The 23,880-nt window shown below is 40.5% G+C and overlaps 1 protein-coding gene across 2 annotated transcripts in view; it reads right to left on the reverse strand.

The window, feature by feature from the left end:
• Positions 1-212: 212 nt before the first annotated feature.
• The window catches only part of cadm1b (cell adhesion molecule 1b), a 141,878-nt gene continuing 118,210 nt past the window's right edge, over positions 213-23,880 (reverse strand). The window contains exons 9-11 of one of the 2 annotated variants that reach the window (XM_084064479.1): positions 16,531-16,581; positions 632-760; positions 213-364 (exon numbers count right to left, since the gene is read on the reverse strand). In XM_084064479.1, the coding sequence (XP_083920605.1) occupies positions 246-364; positions 632-760; positions 16,531-16,581 (299 nt within the window). In that variant the 3' untranslated portion in view covers positions 213-245. The remainder of the gene's footprint in view (positions 365-631; positions 761-16,530; positions 16,582-23,880) is intronic. The other variant, XM_084064480.1, reaches the window with a different exon arrangement.

The raw sequence follows: 23,880 nt of genomic DNA on the forward strand, positions 1-23,880 counted from the left end.
CCCAGCAGTCCAGGATGGGGTTGGAGATAGGAGAACCGATGACATTTCACACCGCTTGGTACTAGTTCTCTGATCCACTATATCTCCATTCCTTCTTCTCAGCCCTGTGCCCCGCTACCTCACAAGTTCCACGCTCCGTTTGCAACACCCCTACCCACCCGCCCCCACACACCTCCACCCACCCACTCAGTTACATCTAGTGCTCCTACAGGTCCTCCCACCACCCCTCTCCTGGCCTCTCCGGATTAGATGTAGTATTCCTTCTTCTCGTCTGAGGTGTTGTGCCCGCCCTCCGCGTTGATGATGGCAGTATCTGCGTCCGCTGCATCGTCTGCCCCTTTGGCCTCATGTGTGAAGTAGGTGCCTGAACAGGAAGAGAAACAAATTGGTAACGTCCGCCGTGCGTGTCGATCCTGCATTCGTTATGGACGTAACCATGGTCACGTAGGATGGCACCCTGCACATTTTCACAATTCCCCCCCATGTGTTTAGACCCTGTCTCTTCCAACCACTACTTGTTGGTCTTGGAGATGGTGAAGACAAGTTTCCCGGAGTTTCAACAGGAGAGCATAACATGTGCAGACTACAGAGGAAACATTGTCCAGTTGACAGTGTACTGTTGGCTTTTTACCTTTGTGTCTTGCAAAGTACCGTCCAAGAACTATGAGTGCACAGAGGATGGCGAACATCACCACCGCGACAACCCCTCCGATGACGGCGTGGTCAATTTTCTGCGGTGCCCCCTCGCCAGCTCTGGAATCTGAAAGTCACAATATCAGAAACAATTTATCATCAGTAAGCCCTTTCATCCAATCACTCATCGAACACTGACACGTACAGTCCTTGAATACACTGTAAATTGGTTGTTACATACAGTATCTATCTGGTATCTTTCACACAACAATGCTCAAAGGACTGCAAAGGATTTTAGCCTAATTTAAGCTTTTGAAAAAAATAAGTGTTGTGTGACACATTACTTTTTTTTCCAGTTGAAAAATGTACACAATTTTGTAAAGCAACAACACTTCTTGTGCTCTCACCATGTGCCTACACAGTCTAGACAGCGAGCTAAACTTCCAATAAAAGCAATTGAAACAGGAGCCAAGGTTCAAGTATTTTAGTGGAATCCTTTTTGTGAAAGTGTAAATAAAAAACAACGCTATAGAAATAAATGAATGCATGTTGTTTAACCCCTAATATATGGCTAGTACAGACCATCTGGAATAGAATATAAGTATATTTCAGATGGTCTGTAGAGAATAAAACTACCCATTATTCATTGTAGCTGTAGAGCCCTTTTGAGTTCTTATAGTACCATTCAATGTGTGCACATACAGCATGTACAGTACAGTATGCCGATACTTCATAGATGCTTCAATCCACATAGGGCTGATAATGCTCTGAATGGTGCCTCAAATGCACAGGCAGAATGTGTAATGATGCTGCCAAGTGGAAAAAAACACAGTACCTCTTATTGATCCAGATCTTTTTTGTGTTCTTTGTCTATGAATTTCATCCATTTTAATTTCATAGCACAGTTTTACACTCCCAATACAAGACTGGGATCTGTTTTAAAAGAAAAATATTTGGATGTCTAATGTTAAGAGATTTTTGGATTATGCTCTGAATGGCTCAGCAGACTAAGTTGCATTAAAAATGTATTAATTGATTTGAATTCAGCACACAAACCTTGTTCCATGTCAACCCACCTACACTCTGAATAAGATTGTACAATACTGTAATACTGTGTCCTGTGTTATACAGAAGACATACAACTAAATGCAAAAAGCCATGGCATTCCCAAAGAAAACCTCCACACACTGAATGAGCCAAATGGGAAGCTAAATACCATAACCAAAACTCCTTCCTGAGCTCCTGCAAATGGGTGGCTTTGGGAATGGTTTAAGGCAGATAAATTACAATGATCCACTAGACATCCTCTGCAATTTAAACAGAGAGAGTCCACAAAACTGTAATACATTGTGATTTAAGAGGCAATATCTAGACATTCTAGACTTCAATCATCAGAAGTAGACAGAAAACTGGAGATAAATCGGAGCGCAGTGTCTCCACACAGAGAAATACATTGCAGCCTCAGGTGTCAAAGACTGTGTCATTGTCCACCATTTAGCCAGATTTATCTGTCCACCACAAAAGAATGAGGCACAATTTGAAGACTTTTAAGTCTCTAGCCTCTGAGTAGTTCAAAAGCATTTATCAATAGCCCATATCTGTGCACATTTAGAGTGATAGAGGAGGGGAGGGGGAGAGAATGTCTGCGCTGTTCTTTGCTGCATGAGAGAGCAGCTCAATTTTCCATCAATCTCAAGTCATGCTCTGAACTTGAAGATTTTGATAAAAGACGAATGGTGGGTGCAGATTTTCTTTACAGTGCAACGATAGTAAATTAACTTTGGATGTTTACTGTATGACATGTGTGACAGACAGACACACGCACTCGCGGACACACACACACACACACACACACACACACACACACACACACACACACACACACACACACACACACAGCCACACACACACACACACACACACACACACACACACACACACACACACACACACACACACACACACACACACACACACACACACACTCTGCTGTGCACATACTGTACAAATGAATATATATATGCTTATGTGTGCACAGGCTCCTACATTAAATGCCATTAAGGACATAGTAATAGTTTGGTTCCCACTTTGGTGTATTTTTTGTCACTGTATATTTGCACATACGTGAAATTTGTCCTCTGCATTTACCCATCCTATAACTACTAGGAGCAGTGAGTGCTATTAGTACAGCGCTCAGGGAGCAGTTAGGGCTAAGTGTCTTGCTCAGGGACTCTTTGACACATAGACCGGAGCTGGGACGTGAATTGGGGACATTCTGTTTCCCAGGCCCCCTCTCTACCCACTCAGCTACGGGCGCCCCACTGCTACTACTGCAGTAACACTAGCAGTACCACTATCACTGTTCCTTCTTTTACTATTGATAATAATAATTATAGAATATTTTTCTACCACTCAATCCTGCATGCACGTATGAGTGAAACACTCAAAAAACACACGCACGCACGCAAGTTCAATAGCAACACAACAGCTATAAGTCCCACTGAGTCAACAGAAAGATGTTGAACTGGGATGAGTGTAAGTGAACTGGGATGAGTGTGTTCTTTGCTTTGTGTCAGTATTTATGTTACGCACCACCGTTTGTTTACTGTATCAGGAAGCTCTGACAGCATAGTTCATCTCCTGGCAATGGTGCTAATGAAAAGAACCCACTAAAAGTGCAGTAAAAGGTACAGACCCCCCCCCCCTCTCTCTCTCTCTCTCTCTCTCACACACACACACACACACACACACACACACACACACACACACACACACACACACACACACACACACACACACACACACACACACACACAGGACAGACACCTGTACATATGTGATGTGTCAATGAATCTGATTTTAAGAAGTTTAAGATTGGATTTTCAGTTGCCAAAACATTTGCCCAGCAAAAACACTGAACGCATCTATAAAAGCCGTTGCTTCTGTAACTTCTGTAACAGTATCCTTTTATCGTGTTTCATGGGGCCGTCTTATTGATTGATGAAGTGCATTCATCACCCTATAGTAGGGCTGGGCGATACGACTTCAGATCAATATCACGACTATTTCAAACGTTTGCATCGATTACGATTAATGAACGATTATGTTATACACTTTTTTTGTCTGTACTTTAAATGTACAGGTGCAACAGTTAATTGAACTATAGTCAACTCCATTTTTAGTTGTTGATAAAACCTAAATGGTTTTAATAAAGTAATTGAGTTTCATAAATAGTGAAAATAGCCAATCTGCAAGTTCATAACGTGTCGCATCGCAACACGTTGTAGAGCGGCTACTTTCTCACCCAGCGCATGAGGCGAATTCACCCCTTCTTCTGGGTTGTGAAGTGTGATGGGCGAGGCCTATTTGTGGCCACTGTGACACGTTTTGCGTCACCTCGGTGCGCAGCCCCGTGCGCAAGGTTGTGCGCAAGCTCGTGAGTCGAGCCCATTGGGCGAAACCGTTCTCGCTCGTTCATGTACAGTGGCCCCAGCCGTTTTGAGCTGCAGTGCCTATGAATGGCCAGCAATGTCCAATACGGTTCAATGCAACCACTGGGTTCTGGGGGCTTGGGTTAATCAGTCTAATCAATTTATTCGATTATATCAAATCTATCCGAATTGTTTTATGTCGATTCGTTGAAGTATAAGAAATTAAAAAATATATATTAAAAAAACTATATTACCTAGATTATTCAATTAATCGACATGAGCAACATTAACCCTTTAAGACCTGAGGCGATTTAAAAAAAAAAAAGTTTTTTGAAAAAAAATCCAAAAAAAAGAATGTTCAAGATTTTTCAAAAAATAGCAGATCTACAAGCTCGTAGCGCGGCACTATGAGCTTGTATATCTGCTATTTTTGAATAGCCAAAGACATCTAAAGTGACACAGATGCGTTCCAGGTCTTAATGGGTTAAGTTGGTGAGGTTCTAAATGTCGGTTTCAATACATTTCCAGTTAATTGCCCAGCCCTACTAGCACTGCACAATGTTTAGTTGTTGTGGCAAGAGTGCAAGTGCAACTAGAATACCAGTTGTTTACAATTAAAAGCAAATGATACAGCCTTCATATCCTTAAATATTAAATAAACTGAATTCTATTATGTCATTAATGTGGATATCTAGTCTCCGTAGCCCTGACGCAGCGCAGCTCACTGCGCAAGGCTGTTGACATGCCCACACCTCAGTCCCGACAGGATGTGCACAGCCATGGGGATTTATGGGGGAATAAAGAGGATTTGCAACCGATGCACGACTCTGTCCCGCGGTGAGATCTACTCCACTGAACTACGTTTCCACATGCTTTATGGTTCCTCCTTTCTGTCTCTGTACAACAATGACTAATTGCAGTGCTGGCTCAGCATCAGACATTCTGTCAGACTAGCAGCCAGCTGCCTATTTTCGTTTTGGATTACTACTGTACATGAGCACTCTGCTGTGCACATACTGTACACATGAATATACACATGCTTATGTGTGCACAGGCTCCTACTGTATATTAAGTGAAATATACAAGTGTATATAAGTGAGACATACGTGAAATTTGTCCTCTGCATTTACCCATCCTATAACTACTAGGAGCAGTGAGTGCTATTAGTACAGCGCTCAGGGAGCAGTTAGGGCTAAGTGTCTTGCTCAGGGACTCTTTGACACACAGACCGGAGCTGGGACGTGAATTGAGGACCTTCTGTTTCCCAGGCCCCCTCTCTACCCACTCAGCTACGATCGCCCCTACTGCTACTACTGCAGGAACACTAGCAGTACCACTATCACTGTGTTCCTTCTTTTACTATTGATGATGATGATGATAATAATAACTATAGCATATTTTCACTCAATCCTGCATGCACGTGTGACTGAGTGAAACACTCAAAACACACACACACACACACACACACACACACACACACACACACACACACACACACACACACACACACACACACACACACACACACACACACACACACAGAGAGAGAGACACAGACAAACAAACACACTTCAATTTACAGATGCAATTTCATGGATGTAATTGAAACAATTCTTCTCTTGCATTGATGGAGGAACACATTCACGGACACGGTTCCTTTCCCTTTTCCAGACAGTAGGGAGTGAAGGTGGAGGTTGCTATAAAATGTGTTCAAGCATTAATTGTCAATAGTCATTCGAAAGCACTGAATTGCGAGTGAAATTAGTTTCACTTGTAGTTTGCAAAGGGAACAGAGTTAATATCTTGAACATCGTTGATCTCGGGGGCAGAAACCTTGTAACTCCATATTTTAACTTTTTGTTTTTTCGTAAATAAATGCCCTACTTCATCTTACTACAGTGTCACACGAAAGTAGTAAAAATAGACATTCTACAAGCTCACAATGCGCTTGTACATCTGCTATTCATTGTGACTAAATAATAACAACATTGGATGATCCATTGGAACACAGGTTCTTTTTACCATTTCATGAAAAGTAACGCTTTTGGACATATGAGGTTTCTACCCGACACCCGTCTCCTCGAAACATCTTATTTATTTTTTTATTTTACTGTGACTGTGTGTGTGTGTGTGTGTGTGTGTGTGTGTGTGTGTGTGTGTGTGTGTGTGTGTGTGTGTGTGTGTGTGTGTGTGTGTGTGTGTGTGTGTGTGTGTGTGTGTGTGTGTGTGTGTGTGTGTGTCATCATGGCAAAATGTGGTCCTGGAAATGCTCCCACAGAAGCAGTCTCCAGTACTTTGCCAGGTGTTTATGTCTGTCTGCGGACAGATTTTGCCAACACAATAGCGTCACTACCGCGCAAGTAGCAGTCACGAAACTTTACAGGTGTGTAGTTGAGATCAGAATTGAAGATTTTTGATTGATTAACAGTTTGCAAAGACAAGCACAGGGAAGTACAGTTCATTTCTCACATGTTCCATTGCACCACATGCAACATCACGGCTGGTGTGATCACATTTTAAGATGGGCTCGTTTTGTCATAATTGTTCCTATTGTACCAATGATGAGCAGAACTGGAACACATGCCATTGCTCTCCTGCTATATAGAATTCCATAGTCCTTTGATGTTCTTCCATCATTGTCTCCTAATTCTTGATTTTTCTTTCTCCTCTGGCTTTTTGTTTTTGTCTTATTTGATATTGTCTGAAAGGTGTTGTGAAAAGAGGAAAATAAGAGACTGTTGAGGGTTGAGTAGTGTACCATTCTGGGAAAGGGGTGGGGGGAGGGTCTGGGAGGACTGTTTTTGTATTTTTTGTCCTTTTTCTTTTGTGTTTTTGTGTATCATGTCTTTCCTTCATCCTTTGTCCTTTTTATTTCTGTCTTGTTTACAAAAAAGAAAAAAAAAAGAAATATTATATTGATCTGTATACACTGTGTATTGTCAATAGATAAATCATTACAAAAAAAATAATTCCATATAGTCCTTGCACCTGAACAAAGATGTACAAATGCAACCACAACAAAACTTAAACCCTAACCCCCCGACCCCCACTATACACCAAATCTCTTTGCCTATAATGACTTGCCCAGGATAGGGACACTAGGGTTTGTGTGGTAAACAAACAAGCTTAAGCACTGTAGAAGAGTAAGTCTGAATGTGACTAATGAAATGAAAACGTACTGTACTGCACCTTTCTAAGAAAAAGGGAGAGCGACAAATGAAGGTCCTCTACACAAAAGCCAGCATTGTTCCTCGTGGTGCCCCTGCCTTAATCTTTTTTCAAAATATTTTCCCATTGTGTGATTCAAGGCAAGGGAACAGATTGTCATTCTAGAAATCTCAGTCCTGCTTCAAGGACTAAGTGCTTTGGGTTTGAAAAATGGGTTTTAAAAACAATTTGATGACCTTTTTCTCAGGGTCACAGTTTTCAGATTCACATAATTCTATAAAGTGTACTTCCAAAACGTTTTGGTCAATCTAGGTTGGTCAGTGCGAAAACATTCAAATAGATCTTTTTATAACAGACTAATCGATTGTAAAAAAAATCTATTAAATCGATTACTCTGATTATACTTTGTCGTCTTTTTAACAGTGTCACGCTAAAATTGCTGATCTACAAAGCTTGTACTGTAGATCCGCTGTTTTTTATAATGTTTTGAAATGAGAATGGTGAAAACTTTTAGCCACATAAAAGATTGTACAGAACAAAATGCGCAAAATGCTGCGGTTTGGGTGGATTTGGGTCAATCAAATATAATTATGAATTAATATTGGATAAACGGTTGAAATAATAAGGGAAATAACTTAATAACATCTATCTAGGCCTATTATAGCTTTTAAAAAACACAAAATCTCGCTGTGCGTGCGTTTTTAGTATTTTAATACTACGTAATTTTCCACCAGGCACAAATTAGCCTCCCGCTACACGTGCTTTGTGTGCACTGTGTTGTTGTTTGGAAGCGGAAGGAGGACCCCTCGCCGGCAAAGGCAGCTAATGCTATAGTGAGAGAGAATCTTAACATGAAAAAGATTGAGCACCACTGATATTATAGTAACATACGTTTTTTCTGAAAATTTAGGATTTAGAAGGCATTTGTAGAATCGGCCTCAGGTATCTAAAAAAATATATATTCAAAGATTTGCACAATTTTCACGATTAAAAAAAATATATAACAGATCTACTAGCTTTATCTGCTATGTTTGAATAGTCAAAGAAATCTAAAATGACACAGATGCGTTCCCGGATTGAATGGGTTAAAGAGCTGTTTAACTCTAACAGTGTCTAATGTTGTGAGGGTTATACTGTAAACCAGGCGCCTGTTTTTCAGGCCAAGGACCCATTAGCGAGAGAGGGATGAAGCAGGGACCCCCACATATTGTGTACAATTTGGTTGCAGAAACCTTTTCATAGATTTCATAGGTATCTTCATAGACTGTTTTGACAGCTATATCATCAGTTTTGTGTAAATTAATGCTTTTCGTTTCTTTGTTTACACATTACCTTTTCTATTAATATGTTGGATTCATGTTAATGTGTATTTTCAGACATGTAACCACTTAAAGGTAGGGTAAGTGATATTGTCTCTGTTAAAATCTGTTTTAAATATCTCTATATTCTGATAGTACTCAGTACTCATTGCTATAGAGTGTTTGTTCAGTAACAGGAGTCTCCCTGTCTCTCCAGCTCTTCAGCAAACAGAAAATGCAGTCTCAGGTCAGGATACCATCAGGATACCAATTTTATCCAATCAGGAAAGATAACTCATACAGGATATAGGATAAACAATTGAATTTGGAAGTGATGATGTGTGAGCAGCCAAAATTGGAATTGGAACACTGATAAATGGGTACTCTCTCCTGATTGGCTGAAATTTGCAACCCACCTGAAAATGTATTTTCTGTGTATTAAAGAGCTGAGAGACGGGGAGACCCCTGTTATTGAACAAATACTCTATAATGATTACTATCACAATATAGGGCTTTAATTTAATTTAAAAAAAAAACTTGTTTTAACCAAAAAATATCACTCAAAAATTTTGATATTCTTCCCAAAATGTTCACCCCTAGAGTAGCTCTGTTACTCCAGTGTGACATTAAGCAGCCATGCAGTTTACACTGCAACACTTCCAAATGAGTTGGTCTCCTCTGGAGTCCCATTAGTTGGATGGTTCTGTCAGCCCACCAGAGGCCAACATTCCTGCCCTCCTTCCCCTCATTGTCGTTCCCAGGGATTGAGTTGGCAAACTTAATGTTACTGCTTTATCACTCCCTCCTGCCTCCCATGCAGATCTACATGCAGGGTTCCATTTGTACATACATACGTGCGTGTGTGTGTGTGTGTGTGTGTGTGTGTGTGTGTGTGTGTGTGTGTGTGTGTGTGTGTGTGTGTGTGTGTGTGTGTGTGTGTGTGTTCCCTTTATCTGACTGCACTGGCAGTGTTTATGTCCTTTGTACATCTTGTACTTCTGTTTATGTGGACATAAATAAATATTTCAAATGTGTGTATATACTATATATATATATATATATATATATATATATATATATATATATATATATATATATATATATATATATATATATATATATATATATGTATATCAAACATGCATCAAACATGCAGTGAAACAAATATCAAACATATCAGACAGCCTACATCCCCAAAAAGACAATGCACAATGCATGTATTTAAAGGTAGGGTAAGTGATATTTCTTGGTTAAAACAAAACATTTTTTTGGGGTTAAAAGGTCTATATTGTGATAGTAATCATTGCTATAGAGTGTTGTTCAGTAACAGGAGTCTCCCTGTCTCTCCAGCTCTTTATAAAATACATTTTAAGGTGACAACATTTCAGCCAATCAGAAGAGAGTACCCATTTATCAGCTTCATTTTTATAGTGTTCCAGTTCCAATTTTGTCTGGTCATTTCTTAGTGCCATCACTTCCAATTTCCCTTGTTTAATCTGTATCCTGACTGCGTTCTCTATCCTGACCTAATAGAGACCTATTAAAGACCTGGTGAGACATGGAGACTCCTGTTACTGAACAAACACTCCATAGCAATGATTAATATCAGAATATAGAGCTATTTAACACTTATTTTACCAGATATAAGTGTGATCAGAAATCTGACCAGAAGCAGGGATAAAACATATCTCCACCGGCGATACAAATGAATGACTTGAGGGAAAAGGCAGAGACATGGATTTTCACCCCCCCCCCCCCCCCAGCAAATAGAACCCCGTCTACATAGTCTTTCAATATGTAATACTCTATGATTGTTCATAGTAGTTCAAACTGGTGTTTTAATGAAAACATATGATTTCATGCCAGATGGTGCTTGAGGGATGAATTAATAATACAGTTGCAAGAGGGACGAAGTAGTCGCTCCTTTTTCCCCCCTTTTTTTTTTATTGCTTCCCTCAGCAAAGATAAACGTCAGATATGGGCAGGGTTCCAACTGTTTTGCCCTGGGATTCAAGCCCGGCTCACTGTAAACTATTGACTTTGACAAAGACTGCTACAGTGTGAGCTTATTTCATATTCAGTATAACATCCATTATAAATGTACTAGAAAAATGTACTCTCACGTGTATCATTAACATTCTAAGTGCACCATTTGAGGTAATTTAGTAATTTTTCCCTGTCTCGATTTATTTATCTACATCCTTGTTGAAATACTCTAGGGTTTCTCTCCTTTTGCCTACAGTTTTTTGTCATTCTTTCAACATTCTTCTAATTGTAGAGTAACACATATTGTAACGTGAAAAATGGCCCATTTTAATTGGTCTCAGGGGAAAGGGAGGTTTCTACCCCCAGCCCAGCATCATGTTAAAAAAGTATTCCACTGCAGTAACATTGTTTTGTTATTTGGGTTAGTTCTCGTTGTGCTCTAGTTGGCAAATTAATTCTGTCGAGCCTCATCAGGCTTAAAATAATAATATAATGTGTATTTGACTTTTCCATATGTTTTTTCATGGCATGGATGACATCACAAAAAACTAACTCAACACTGTAACTCGCTGTAGCAGAAAACATACTCCACATACATACTGTACATGCCACAATACAGCAATTAACGTAATAATTTGTTGCGCAGCAGAGAGCAAAAACACACCACATATTGTACTGAAGTTAGTGATTTGTTGATGACCTACACACCTACAGTATTAATAACTTGCTAATGAACTTTGGTCGGGGAGGCAATGTGTTATTAGACTCTGTGGCTGTAGTTTGAGAGTGGTAATGTTAATATGCACCGGCAGCACAATTGAGGTGCTTTGGAAGATATGACATACAGTACAGTGACAAACTTCACTTCTGCACCAATCGAGGGACAACACAGTATAAGAACACTTCTTTTATGGCAATTTGTTTTGCCTGCCATTTTAATATCTGTCTGTGCATCCAATTCAGCCAAAAATAATTCTCCCAAAAAAGGGGAAGAGGGACATAACTTGTTTGCTGGTTAGATATGGCTGTTATCAATCAAACTTGCACGGTGTCAGCGGAAATTTACTGACACCCCCACATCAGGAACGCTACATCGACAACAACAGTTTAGGCTCACAATACTGATGGGAGATTTTGTTAGATCCTGCGTTGAACTCGGAAATATAGTGCGCAGTGTCATTACTGGTCAAGTAAACTAGAGGCCTAACTGTATGTCTTGTTTTTCTTCAGCTTGCTCTCAGCCAGGTGTGCTTGTGTACGTCACATGTTAACCATGGAATACATTGTTCAGAATGTCCAGTTTGGACCCCCCTCTCTCTTATGCAATAACTGCAGCTTCTCTGATTTGGAAATTGCAACAGTTCATATTGCAATTGTTACTACTGTACCAACCCATCATTTAAGGCCACGTTTAAATGACAACGATCTCTAGAGGAAACGGCAAAATAAAATATCAGATGTGCCGTCCGTTTAGACGGCAACGGCGTTATCGGGGGTTGAAAACGCAATAACGTGAAACTAGGCTACGGCTATTTGAAAATAACCGATCTACAAGCTCACAACGCTCCGCGATACACCGCGTTCTGAGCTTGTAGATCTGCTATTTTCTAAAAATAAATAAATAATCTTGATAAAATAAAAAGAGTAATGTTGGATTTTTTTTAAAACATTTTAACAACAAAAATCTTGTATGAGTTGGCGCAAAATATTTTCAGATGGGGGGGGGGGGTATGTGGACAAATATGTTTAAGATGTTTAAGAACCACTGATTTAAACAACATTAGGAAACAAGCCCAAATAAGCAACTACACTTTAGAAACAAGCCCAAAGTCGCTTATAATAAGCGGACATGGCAACCAAACAAACAGCTGTGATAGGAAGTAGAACGGAAGTTGTTCTACGCATGCGTTACTGGTCTATCTGGCAATGCGTTACCGCCACCTAGCCACCTATGCACACTGCAGCGTTTTCAATCACTGTTGCGTCTCTGTGTAAAAAAAACAAAAAAAAAAAACAGTTCAAAGTACAAATAGTTCAGTTCACAAAAATGTCTCTTGTCTCTGACAGCTAAGGAGTGAGGACGCACTTAGCCGCTAAGTGCAAGGACACGCTTAACAAAGGGAGGGGCGGTAGTGTCCCGCCCATAACTGCTCCGCCAATTGAGCTCAGCTCTATTGGTGCAGCGGGTTGTGAGCATGGTTGTCCTGTGTTCGATCCCAGTTCGGGGCATTGATCGTTACAATAATGTTTTCTGAAGTGAATATTATGTGGGCCACACACAGATGCTTAATGTATTTATTTTTTTGCAGCAGTCTTTGGCAGGTCATTGGCAGCACAAGGACTGCTACATTATCAGCCATAGGATTTCCACAATCGGTAAACTCAGACTCAGACCTTAAGAAAACCTCAAAACAAAAGCCTTAATGCGGTTTAATGACATTCAGTGAGATCTTTTTCTGGACACATTCAGTAAAACACCTGATGTATATTAACAAGCTGATTAACTCTTGTAGCCTACTATAGATCTGAAGAACCATAATACCCTTTCCAGTCCAGTCCAGACAATTATACTGTACCTTATATCATATCTTATCCTCCCCTCCTGTTGTGAGGGAGGGGGATGGGGTTACTTGAGGCTTACGCGGGATATGATGTCCCTGCCTCGGATCACCTCTGAGCTTCTGACGAGCTGGAGCTTTATAGCCGTAGGCTCCCTTTATTCCCCTTGAGCTGAAGAATCAGGGTACATCCTACCCTCTGCCCAATGAAAACATGACTGCTGGCGCAATACTAACCCCTAGCACCACTTTCTTTCTTTTTTATTCATTCTTTGGTCTGATGCTGGCAACAGCACATGCCATAGATATTGAAAATGTATTTTATTAGATGGTACAGTATAATCTTTTGCTCAATCATGCTGTAATTATAACACGATATACTGCAGCACATTCAGAAAAGGATTGCATAAAGCCCTTAATAACTTAGATTTCTATTACATTTAAGGCAACTGAATAAAGTATTAAGGTTCAGTGACTGAAATATAAATATGTCAGTGTTCGTCCCAGTCAACATTGCTATTGTCAAATTTATTTTACAATCGTTATTGACCATTAAACCAAAACGAAACAATGAAAATTTCAAGCACATAATGATTGTTACAGAACAGCAATGACTCATCTCTCCCTAGTGGCCTAACAGGCAGCACATATTTTAATGCAATACTTGTCAATACAAAACATCCTTTACTTCCAAAATGACAGATGAAACTAAATAGAAGACAAACAGCTGTGAGATTCAGGGCTATACGGTGGCATTTGCTCCTTCTCACTAGAAAACCATCTTCAAGTCTAAGAGAGCTGCTCTTTCACACCAGTTGCTAGGCTACACCCAGAAGGGCAACAAAAAAGCCTATCAGAGGAGTGAAATTTTAGCAGAGTGTGAAAGGATCACATTGTAAATTAAAAGCTATATTCCATATTAACTCCAAGCCGAAAGAAAATAAGTAACATCTTTCACCGAAGTAGATACCACATGGAGAGGACCTGCAGCTAGTGTGGATCACTGAGTGAGAACAACTTGAAAGATGTGCCTGTTCATTCAGGTGGAAGAAACCCTTTGCAGTTTCACTGTAGAACTATATGCCTCAATGAAGCAGAGATTTCATGATCACACGGGTCTTGAAAACAGTCACCTCTACAATGACAGCCCTCTGCTGATGGTGCCAGTTACGGGACCAAGTGGTTATAAGGAACGAATGAAGAGAAAGTACAGTGTGCAGTGTGTCCTTTGGAAGAGCAAAATGCCACGCTGTGCAGTTATGCTGATTAGGGTAGTAGTGCAAAGCGATCCATTGCAGGCCAGGTTAACATTGCCCCTGTGACAGGGTATTTAGAAAAGTAGTGAACTGCAAGAAAGCTCAATTACATCCTCCCAGCATGTAGCGCATAAATCACTGTAAATCCTCTTTCAAGCCTGTCTTTCGGAAATTACTGAGGAGTTATGGTATGGAAACACGAAGGAAGCTGCAGTGCTGTGTAACGCTTATAGAAACACAACACGGAGACGTTTTCCAACTCTGTTGTAATTGTTTACTAATTGCTTGCTTATTTTGAATGATGTTGCCACAACCCACAAAAGAAATGCTATATGGTGCTCAGCGGTCGTGGGTTCAAATCCACCGTGGTGCATCCGGCTTTGTCACACGTTTACATGAACACAATTGGCCCATGTTCGGGGGAGGGAAGCTGGGCGGGGAGGGTGATAATTGTCACTGCAAGTAATCCTATTGGCTGGAGAAAACAATAACAGGAAGTTTTCCAGCTTTTCTCTAGCATATCATTGCTGTCGGGCAGATACCTTCATTTTTCAGTTTATGTTTTTTCTTAAATTAATGCTCTATTCATCATACAAGAGTGTCACATGAAAGTAGTGAAAATAGCACATCTACAAGCTCACAATGCATCGCAATGGCGACGAGACTGCGATTGGCTGAGACGGAGGAAAGGGATTGCTGGTTTTGTTTAATGTGATAATAACCTATCCACCACGACTTGCCTACTTGGCCGGTGCGTGGTGTCGTCGGTGCATGGGTTCATCGTCTGGTGAAGAAGGATTGCTTTTCAAAGCTGTAGGCATAGGTTTGGGTAACCGTCTTCCACGCCGACATCTCGCCACTCCGACTAGTGGCTTCCGCGTGCGGTTAGGGTTAGGGTGAGGGTTAGGTATAGGGTTCGTTAACGTCGGAAAGGCGACATGTCGGAAAGCCGCCATGTAACCATAGGTTTGTTACCAGACGTTCAGCTGTTCTAGCACATACAGTACAAGGAATGGACATTGCCATGTCCATGTGAATGTCAAGTTAAAGGACCATACCGGTGTTAGTTGCCTATAATTGATTGTCCATTGTTAACATCGGCCACATAGTTTGCATTAGCCTCTGCTAATTTCCCCCCTAAAAAATCATATTGTTTTTAGATATTGTGTTTGTTCTGTTGATATTAAGAAACATAGAATGTACCTGAAAACAGTTTTCAACATTTACGCATTGTATAGTTAAAAGCCCTCTTCAGACAAATGTACTTTGAAATGCAGCACTTGTAAGGAACTGTTTTTTTTCTGGGCATATTGAAATGGTGCTCAACAGCTACGTTTATTAGAGTAATACATTCATTTTGCATAAAATAAATGGTGTACTGATTTTCAAAAGGGTGAATTGCCTGTAACTGGCAACTTCAAAGTCTTGTAGAGTTTTTCCATGCCATTTCAATGTGAGAGAATGGCAGTGAATGATGTTTCAAAATGTATTTCAGATTTACTAAAATATACAGTAGACTACATTAACTTGTGCACACAGAATTAGACTGGTATGGTCCTTAAAGGCATATTCAAATGTCAGCTCCCAGGCCTGCCTCTTTGTTGATCTTTAGCGGTGCTTTTAGAATAATGGTGCTTTTTATTTTTATGATTAATGTTGAAATAAATTATTATTTTATTGGGGTGAGCTGAATCAAGGTGCAACATTATTGTGCTTCAATGTGAAAGAAAACACTGCAAATTAACTGCCTTTCATTCGTTTCATAGATCTCTGAGAAAATAGTTATTGACGTTCTCAGACCTGCAAAGATGTTATGTGACTGGCATTTGTATGTAGGGGGAGATGTAAAGGGCATTATAATATGACGGATGTGCCGGTTGAGATACGGCTGCAGATGCTGATAAGATAGCTGAGCAGCAAAGCAGAGTGGCTACATTTTTCCAGATCAAACATGTGAGAGGAAAGGGGCCATGACAGGTGTCCCTGACAGCCCAGGGCTGGCTGTCCACCATGTCACCTACAGTACCAGCACGACTGTCTGATTAAGGCTGGCTTTCTGCAGTCTCTCAATACACTCTCTCTGCATGCGCATACCTGACTACACACACGCACGCGCATGCGCACACCGTCACATGCACACGCCACACGCTCACACGCACAAATGATTGGCGAGAGGGACAGTAGTGGGGGCATACAGTACCTTGGATGTTGTCGGGGTTGGTGGTGGGAGTGGGGATAGTAGTGGGAGCATCTAGATGGGGAAAATAAAAAAATAAAAAAGAACATGGATAAGAAATAAGGAAAGACAAGAGTGAAGAAAAGGAGACAAAAGTCACCGAAGATGAGGTGCAAGTAAGTGTAGCTATGCATAGTGTACAGTACGTTAAAATAGTATTAGTGTCCTATTTTAGGTGCATTAGTGTTGGTTTTGACGCACGCACGCATATATATATATATATATGCCTGTCACTAACCCCCACACAACATAATGAGAAAGCCAAAATGAAGGCCAATCCAGGTACACAACGTGACTAAGCGGCTTGAAAGCTGACTCACCAGGGGAATATATGTCTGTCTGTGGTTCAGGGAAAGATTGCAAGACCCTGCTGGGTGAGAGTCACAGCAGGGGAAATTGGCTGGCTGTCTCTATGCCTTTACTGTCTACGCTTCCATCAAAAGACCACAGTATGGGACCACACACTTCCAAACTAATGATAAAACATCAAGGACAGCATAATGTTGCCGCTGGGGACAGAGACTATGGTGGGGGCCTGGTGGTGGCAGTGGTGTGGCAGTATCAGGAACAAATTCTCGCCTGACAGTATTTGAAGAGGGGGGTGGGCTCGATTTCTTTCCCTGTGGCCGAAGGCAGTCTGATAGCTGAAATGTCAGTGTCTGGGAGGGGGAAATTGGCCAATCAGCGAAGAGGGTCTTCAGAAAGGCCTGGATAGGATGTGGCACATATAATAGCCAGGCGAACAAGAATTCTCCATGGGCAATTTCCAGGCTCGATGACTCTGGGCTCCACATTATGAGAACTGAAATATGAGTGTATTACGGAGGGGCCATATTTTCAGGGAGCATTTGTACCTGTGTGGAATTTTACATTATAATTGTAACCATAAAGTGAAACAATGTAGGAGAAATTAAACCTGACTGCAGATATAGCAGTCAGAGCTTTAAAGCTTATATTTTGTGTACTGTATGTTGCTTCTCTCTAGGCTTATGTGTGTCCCTTAAAAATAAATATCAATGTTATATAAATACATACATAACATACATACATACATACATACATATGCTATATACACGCACGCACGCACGCACGCACGCACGCACGCACGCACGCACGCACGCACGCACACACACACACACACACACACACACACACACACACACACACACACACACACACACACACACACACACACACTTTCTTGTCATTATGAAAATCGATTCACATTCTAACTAATTAATTCACACAGTTACCTCATGTGCTATTTCTCAGTACAGCGCACGACAGACGGACAATGTTTTTTTCAGTAGACCTTGTTAACCAGCGTGATTCAAGATATTTTCAGCACAGCTTTTCATGAAAACTAATTAGTGCACTTGAGAGATACTTGCATAAGTATCTCAAACTGCGTGGACAGAACCCTATCTGAAGCCGAATTTCAAGGCTCCAAACTTCATGATGATTTGTGGGAATCGCTGACTTTACGACTATAGGAAACGTCCAGGCCAAAGAGTCAACTGCAGTGCAAACCACAGAACTAAAGGCAGTATTGTTCCCCTGCCAACAGGCAGTAGGTGTGAGTTATAGCACCAGGTCAGGACAGCGCTGTTACTCCTACACCTGACACCGCCAAGGGGCACCACTCACAGTTTGCTGCAAAGTACAGAACAAGTAGAATGTCCTCTTTCTCAGCCACAGATGAACCAAATACAATATGGGCAACAAAAAGCGGTTTCTCTATCAATATTGTTCACAAAAAAATGTATCCAGGGCAACACGGCTCATCTAAACAAGCCGTTGTGTAGGATATTGCTGGTTAAACAAAGCACATCCAAAGGAAGAAAATGTTTGCAGTTTGTCATACATTACAACACACAAGAGCCAAGCCAGGTCATATTAACCCATTAAAACCGGGAACGCATCTGTGTAACCACTTTAACCATTATTTTATACTTTGGCTATTTTAGAAAAATCGTGAAAATGTGTGCAAGTCTGTGAATATGTATGCATTTTTAACTCAAATCTTTGCTTCTGGGGGGTCCCTAGAACAACATATTTTGAGATGGGGGTCCACGGCCAAATACGTACAATACATCATTTTGGGGGCCCTTGACATGAAAACGTTTGAGAACCACTGATTATAGCAACATAAGTTTTTTTCAAAAAACTGTTTGGATTTAGAGACATTTGTAAAATCCCCAGAAGCAAAGACTTGAGTTAAAAAATGTTCGCTTAAAAAATATATATATATTCAAAGATTTGCACATAAAATAATGGTTGTGTTTAAAATCTAAATGACGCTGCTTTCCCGGTCTTAATGGGTTAAGAGATTATGTTGATAATGGGAGCAGGATTTGGCGGGAATGGGAGGGCCTTTCTCTGTAATCATGCACAAATGCACCTGTTAAGCTGGAGCTAATGCATTATGGTTATCATGCTAAGACCAACCCATGTTTATAAACACGCTAATTAAGCTGTAGCCAGAATGATTGGTCTGGGAAAACAAATCCTCACATGGACCACAACATGATCTCATCTGGCATTTAATCCTCTGGAAAATAGGAATGGGAATCTCAACATAATTACACACTGTTATTAGCACCTTTTCACCAATCTCCTGTGTCTCATTACAACAAACTAAATTCACAAGGCCTCCAACACTGATACACCAGAGATTCAGAGCTTAACCCATTCAATCCGGGAACGCATCCGTGTCATTTTGATGTCTTTAGCTATTCAAGAATAGCAGATATACGCGGAACTCAATGCTGCGCTATGATGAACTTGTAGAGCTGCTATTTTTGAAAAATCTTGAACATTTGTGCAAAATAATGTTTGAATATATATATCTTTTCAAGCAAACATTTTTAACTCAAATCTTTGCTTCTGGGGATTATTATTATTATTTTTTTTACTTATGTTGCTTTATCAGTGGTTCTCAAACTGTCAAGGACCACCCAAAATGAGTGTATTTGTATTTGTCCGCCCCATCTCAAAATATTTTGTTCCAGGGACCCCCAGAAGCAAAGATTTGTGTTTAAAATGTATATATATGTATATATATTCAAAGATTTGCACAAATGTTCACAATGTTTAAAAAAAGCAGATCTACAAGCTCATGTGCCGCGCTATGAGCTTGTAGATTTGCTATTTTTGAATAGCCAAAGAAATCTTATGTGCCACAGATGCGTTCCCGGTCTTAATGGGTTAATGGGAAGCGGTACAATCTGTGGATAGGTGGTTTGTTATACAGGAACCATGTAAATCACATTCAACTCCTCCTCAGGTTCTCAAAGTGGGGTCCGGGGACCACCCAGGGGTCGTTGGAGGGGTACCAGGGGGTCCCCAGCTAAATTAGTTAATATTGCGTCACAATCATTTTAACCACTTCAACCATATTTTATACTTTGGCTATTCAAAAATACAAGCTCATAGCGCGGCACTCGGTATGAGCTATTCCTGCCGCAAAATATTTTTGATAAATTCCTGGCACAAAATATTTCTGAGATGAGGGGTCCGCAGCCAAATACATACCATTTTGGGGGTCCTTGACATGAAAAGGTTTGACAACCACTGCTGTACAGTACTGTATAATTCAAACAACGGATATCATGTATAACCTTGCTGTAACCTTTCTCTATTATTCTACAGTATCTTATCTAAGAGCCAAAAAAGAAACTAAATGCATTCATTGCACTAAAGACGGACCTTGGAAGTGCCTTGGATCAAAAGGAATGGGAATTTTAGCCATGGCAACCATAAGCCTGTCTTGCTGTGCTGTTTGCCAGCATATGTGGTCTTTTTGTTTGGAAGCGATCATCGGGGGCCCATGAGGAACAAGCAGATGCCATCATCTGCCTGGCAGAGCACGATGATGAATAACCCTGGAGCAGCACAGTTATGAGTGTCACAGGAAACCTATGCTACGGTGACAAAGTCTCTCACATCAGACGGTGCCATAACATGATTAGCACATCTATATACAACAGTGAACACACAACAGCAGTGGTTCTCAAACTTGTTTTCATGTCAAGGACCCCCAAACTTATATGTATTTGGCTGTGGACCACCCATCTCAAAAATATTTTCTGCCAGGGATTTTTCAAAAATAGCAGATATACAAGCTCATAGCGCTATGAGCTTGTATATCTGCTATTTTTGAATAGCCAAAGTATAAAATATGGTTAAAGTGGTTAAAATGATTGTTACGCTATATTAACTAATTTTGCTGGGAACCCCCTGGTACCCCCCCCCAAGGACCAACCAATGCAGGATTATCATAGTGCTGTGCTAGTGCTATGAGCTGTGCACCTTCATGCTCCCTGAAGGATGGACCCTTTCTAATTTGGCTGATTCCATGATGCTGATTCCATCTCAGTGCGAGATAAAGTGCAGCGACCTCACTGTGTGAAATACTCGACATGTCAAACATCATGGACAGAAATCAGCTGCCAAACTAAGTTTGGGCAAGAAACCAAAACACAGAGCAGAAAACATCTAGTGAACTTTGACAGTTCTCAGTATGGCTGAGTACCAACAAGGACAAGGCCTGCCAGCAGCACCTGCCATATTCTCTTCCAATTTCTTCACCACATTGTCAGGAAATCCCAGTGGGACTGCCATTTTGTTTGCCATGACAGTTCCTTGTTGACAGCAAACATTACATTTATTTATTAAATTTGTGTGTGGATCAAATGTCACTCTCTTTGTGAATAAAGATGACTATTGGTATGTGGTGAACACATTATTGCCGCCATTCATCATTGCATCTGTATCCAACCCATGTCCAGGCTGTATCAGATAATCCAGCCCTCGGTTGCATGACGAATTCCTGGGTGATCACTGATGATCTACATTTATTACAAACATCATTTATTAAATATTGAAGTATTATTATTTATTATAGTTATCCTTCAACTTTGACAATCTCTAAAGCAATTTTTGCACTGCTGTCCTTGGTCAAAATGCTGTAGAAGACAAAGGGTAGAATGGATGATTTTTAACAGATCTATGTTCTTTATCCACCTTTTACCCGTTATGAAAAGCTTTACCCTTCAGATAAGAATCTACAAATCACAGTGAAAGTGATATGAACTTATAAATGGTTTTGTGTCCTATCCGTATGGAGATAGGTAATTGCAACTGTAATACCTGGGATTTGATGCCGGCTCTCCCGCATGGGAAACCAAACATCATGCAAGAGGGAATCCTTCTTTACCGGTTGAGATATTAGGCGAATAGGCGTATGAAATTCAGACTGTGCCACTCCTCAGGGCACAAGTGTCCTACCCAACACCAGGGTCTAATATGCTCAATAGAAGAGTAGGGGTACCACCTCCAACCATTGCAGATGTGCTAATTATATTGTATTAACATACGCTACCATACAAATTGGTTAAAATATCATTTTATTCACTAAACAGTTCCAGATTGTAGCTTTACGTTTCATCATTACTTGTTTTTTTTGTCTTTTGTCTTATGCTGTGTTCACACCGACGGGAAGATGAACAATGAATCAGCTTTTATTTTCAATGTTATCTCTATGCAAATCAGCTTTTTAATTTTTTTGATGAGCTTTTAAAAGTGTAAAACGAAAAGCGTGCTTTTTTTCTCCCCAGACCTCATCCTTGAAGCTGCTTTTTTTTTGCCTTTTGAGCAGTCAGCTTTTTAAAGCTGAATTCTAGCCAATCAGACCACAGCATGATCTGAGTAGGCGGGGACTAGCTCATTCAGCCAAAAAGAAAGTCAAATGTTGTCTCGGAGCAGACACAGAGATGGGGATTCCGAAAGAAAAATCTATTTTTTTAAAATAACGGCTGTATATGTAATATTAATGGTGATTTGGCAAGAACATGGCATATTTATGGTCTGAAAATTTAAAAGGATATGTGACCAACAAGTCGTAAAAGCAGTTAAAACTGGTTATGTTCCGTGAGGCCCCTCTCTCCCTCTCTCCACCAGCTCACCCCGGGGAGAGGAGAGCCCGCTGGGGGCGGACTGTCACACGCCGAAGTGGACTACACACACCCACACAAAACGAATATTAAAGTTACTACACACTGTCATGAATTTATAATAACCTTATCACCGAGACACCCACAACAGATCACTCTGACCTGCTCTGCTCTGGGCGAGCAAGTGGAGATCTCCCCGCCACAGCACGGACACTTGAGTGACAGGTACTTGGACACGCCCAGTTTGATCAAAAAACGCACATTCAAATGGATTTCTGCTTTTTTTTATGTCCAGCTTCTTTCGGTGTGAACACAGCATTAGTGCACATACTTTCTGCAGTAGCTTGGAAGACATTTGAGTCTCTCTCATTGTCCTGTCAATTGTCTTTCTGTTATATTTAGTTTTCATTTCTACGGTATCTATCAAGTCTTTTACCAGTTGTTCTCAATGCTGGCCTTTCAAGCCTATTAGCAATTTTATTGTCAAGTTAGCTCCAACATATATACATTCTCTGTTACTTGAATTAATGCCAAGTCACTGTTTCCATCCACTGTCCAACTTCCACGTGCTCTTGTGGAACACTTGTAGTGTACGAGATGAAGAACAAACACCATGTCAGCTCTGGCTTTTCTCCTTTGTGCTGAGGGTCAGCACCCACCTTTTCTCTGGCTTGAAATCGTCAGACCCATGCATCTCTGCGCCACCAGTAAGTGTGTCTGATATGTAAAGACAGCTAAATATGTCTAATACGCAGTTAATAAATGGGAGAGCCTTCTGTTTTTCAAGCCTTATTGAAGCAAATCACTAGAACCCCAGAGTCCTTTTATAATGCCATCAGATGAGCCACATCTGCATAATGTTACCCCTGAAACGTTTCAAGATAAATGCTTTTTTATCTAAAAAGTTTCTAAAATCAGAGAGCAAATTAGTCCCCCTCCTACCTGTAATACGATTTATATCTCCAAGGCGGCAATAACTTTGCTGAACTTCTTCAAGCCCATCTCTCCAGAGTTGCTGTCTGAACTGATAACCAAATTGAAACCCTCCACATGCTCTATTGACATTCTCCCCATTAAGTTCTTTAACAAAACAAATTATACACTTTTCCAGTTATGTGCCAAATCTTAAATACTGTAGCTCATTAGATTCAAGATTCAAAAACTGTATTTGTCACATGTGTATGATCAATGAAATATTGGTGCGGCATAATCCACCAAAATGTGCAAAAAGTCATGTTCAACATATCCAATAGTACAAAATATAATACAAAGTATGCAAACTACTTGTAGTAGTAGTCATACTGTAGTAAAATAAAAGTGAATGTTGAAAAACCAAATAAGTGTGGTAAAGTGATATACT

The sequence above is a fragment of the Gymnoscopelus microlampas genome, assembly GCF_963454915.1.
Source record: "Gymnoscopelus microlampas genome assembly, chromosome: 8".
Taxonomy (NCBI): Eukaryota; Metazoa; Chordata; class Actinopteri; order Myctophiformes; family Myctophidae; genus Gymnoscopelus; species Gymnoscopelus microlampas.